This window comes from Arachis stenosperma, chromosome 10, assembly GCF_014773155.1.
Source record: "Arachis stenosperma cultivar V10309 chromosome 10, arast.V10309.gnm1.PFL2, whole genome shotgun sequence".
Classification (NCBI taxonomy): Eukaryota; Viridiplantae; Streptophyta; class Magnoliopsida; order Fabales; family Fabaceae; genus Arachis; species Arachis stenosperma.
Window position 1 is genome coordinate 110,043,434 of NC_080386.1, and position 1,624 is coordinate 110,045,057.

General features: G+C 39.9%; 1 protein-coding gene across 1 annotated transcript; it reads right to left on the reverse strand.

The window, feature by feature from the left end:
• Nucleotides 1–456: 456 nt before the first annotated feature.
• Nucleotides 457–966, reverse strand: LOC130957457 (extensin-like). The gene has a single exon (XM_057884315.1). The coding sequence runs from the start codon at nt 964–966 to the stop codon at nt 457–459; it is 510 nt and encodes a 169-aa protein (XP_057740298.1).
• Between the last annotated feature and the right edge of the window lie 658 nt (nt 967–1,624).

Genomic DNA, 1,624 nt, shown 5'->3' on the forward strand with positions numbered 1-1,624 from the left:
AGATGAATAGCCGTGGTGTGACAGAGCGCGTTGAACATTTTCACTGAGAGGACGGGACTGTAGCCATTGACAACGGTGATGCCCAGCATACAGCTTGCCATGGAAAGGAGTAAGAAGGATTGGATGAAGACAGTAGGAAAGCAGAGAGACGGAAGGGACAAAGCATCTCCATACGCTTATCTGAAATTCTCACCAATGAATTACATAAGTATCTCTATCTTTATGTTTTATTTATCTTTTAATCATTAATCCTCCATAACCATTTGAATCCGCCTGACTGAGATTTACAAGATGACCATAACTTGCTTCATACCAACAATCTCCGTGGGATCGACCCTTACTCGCGTAAGGTTTATTACTTGGATGACCCAGTGCACTTGCTGGTTAGTTATGCGAAGTTGTGATAAAGAGTTGAGATTGCAATTGAGCGTACCATGTTGATGGCGCCATTGATGATCACAATTTCGTGCACCAAGTACGATACTGAATAACTCCCTCATAAAAATCGTGATTTATGGCAGATTTGAAACGATGGGGGTTATAATCTGAGTGAGATGTCATGAAGTGTGATTTGTGAGCAAAAGGATCAATGTCGGGTTCTCTAACAAATTTGAGAGGGAGATGAGGGTTACCTCTTTGTGAACGCACAGGAACAGACCATGGCTTAGATTTTGCTGTCTCAGGAACAGGGTCTTCAACAGCAGGACGCTTACCCATGGATGAACTAGGTTTCGAGGAAGTTGTTTTGGTTGGTGCTGCCTTAGGTGGAGGCGTCGGCTTGGCAGGGGCTGAAAATCGTGGCGTAGTCTTGGTCCGCACCATGGGAGTAGTGCGAGGAGGAAAGGTAGGAAGAGAAGGTGAGGGAGTAAAAGTGGTGTCTTGAGAACGAGTTGATGGTCTAGGATATCCTGGAAGTTTATGGATTTTCTCACGCGGTGCTCTTTTAGCAATAACTTTCTTCCCCATTTAGTTAGATTTAGGCTTTTGATGGAAGAGAGGCAGTGGAGTGAGAGGGAAGAAACCAAAGGGTTTGAGGAGAAGTTATGGAGGGAAGAGAGGGAGTGTTGGTAACCGTACCCAAAAGTGGATTTCCAAAACCATGCAACTGCATCACCTTTTGAAATGACATGAAAAGACCTGACCTCATAAAAGAAAGATTTTATTTGATTTAAAAAATAAAACAGGAAATTAATTTTAAATTTTGAAAAAAATCAAACTGAAAATCTTTTTGGATAAAAAATATTAAATGAAAAATCCTTTTAAAAAAAAAAGAATTAAGCACACAGCCCACCAAAAACAACAACAAAAAATTGTAACATTCATATATAGGCCTAGAGATGGTTAGATTTAAGGAAACGCATTGGATCACTCTAGATATGATTTTGAAGTTGGCCTAGATTAATATTTACTTGAAACAGGCCCAGAAGACGTTGATTTGAATGAAACGTTCATCACCTACCCAGAATTGTCTCATACATGTTTATGAGACAAAAAGCTCCAGCAAATACATCAGCATTTTTCAAATAAGGAATCATAACTCAAGATTCCTAGACAAGTCCTAAGCATGCAGAATCTATCCTCAGCTAATGATTTTGTAAAAATATCTGCTAATTGCTCTTCAGAT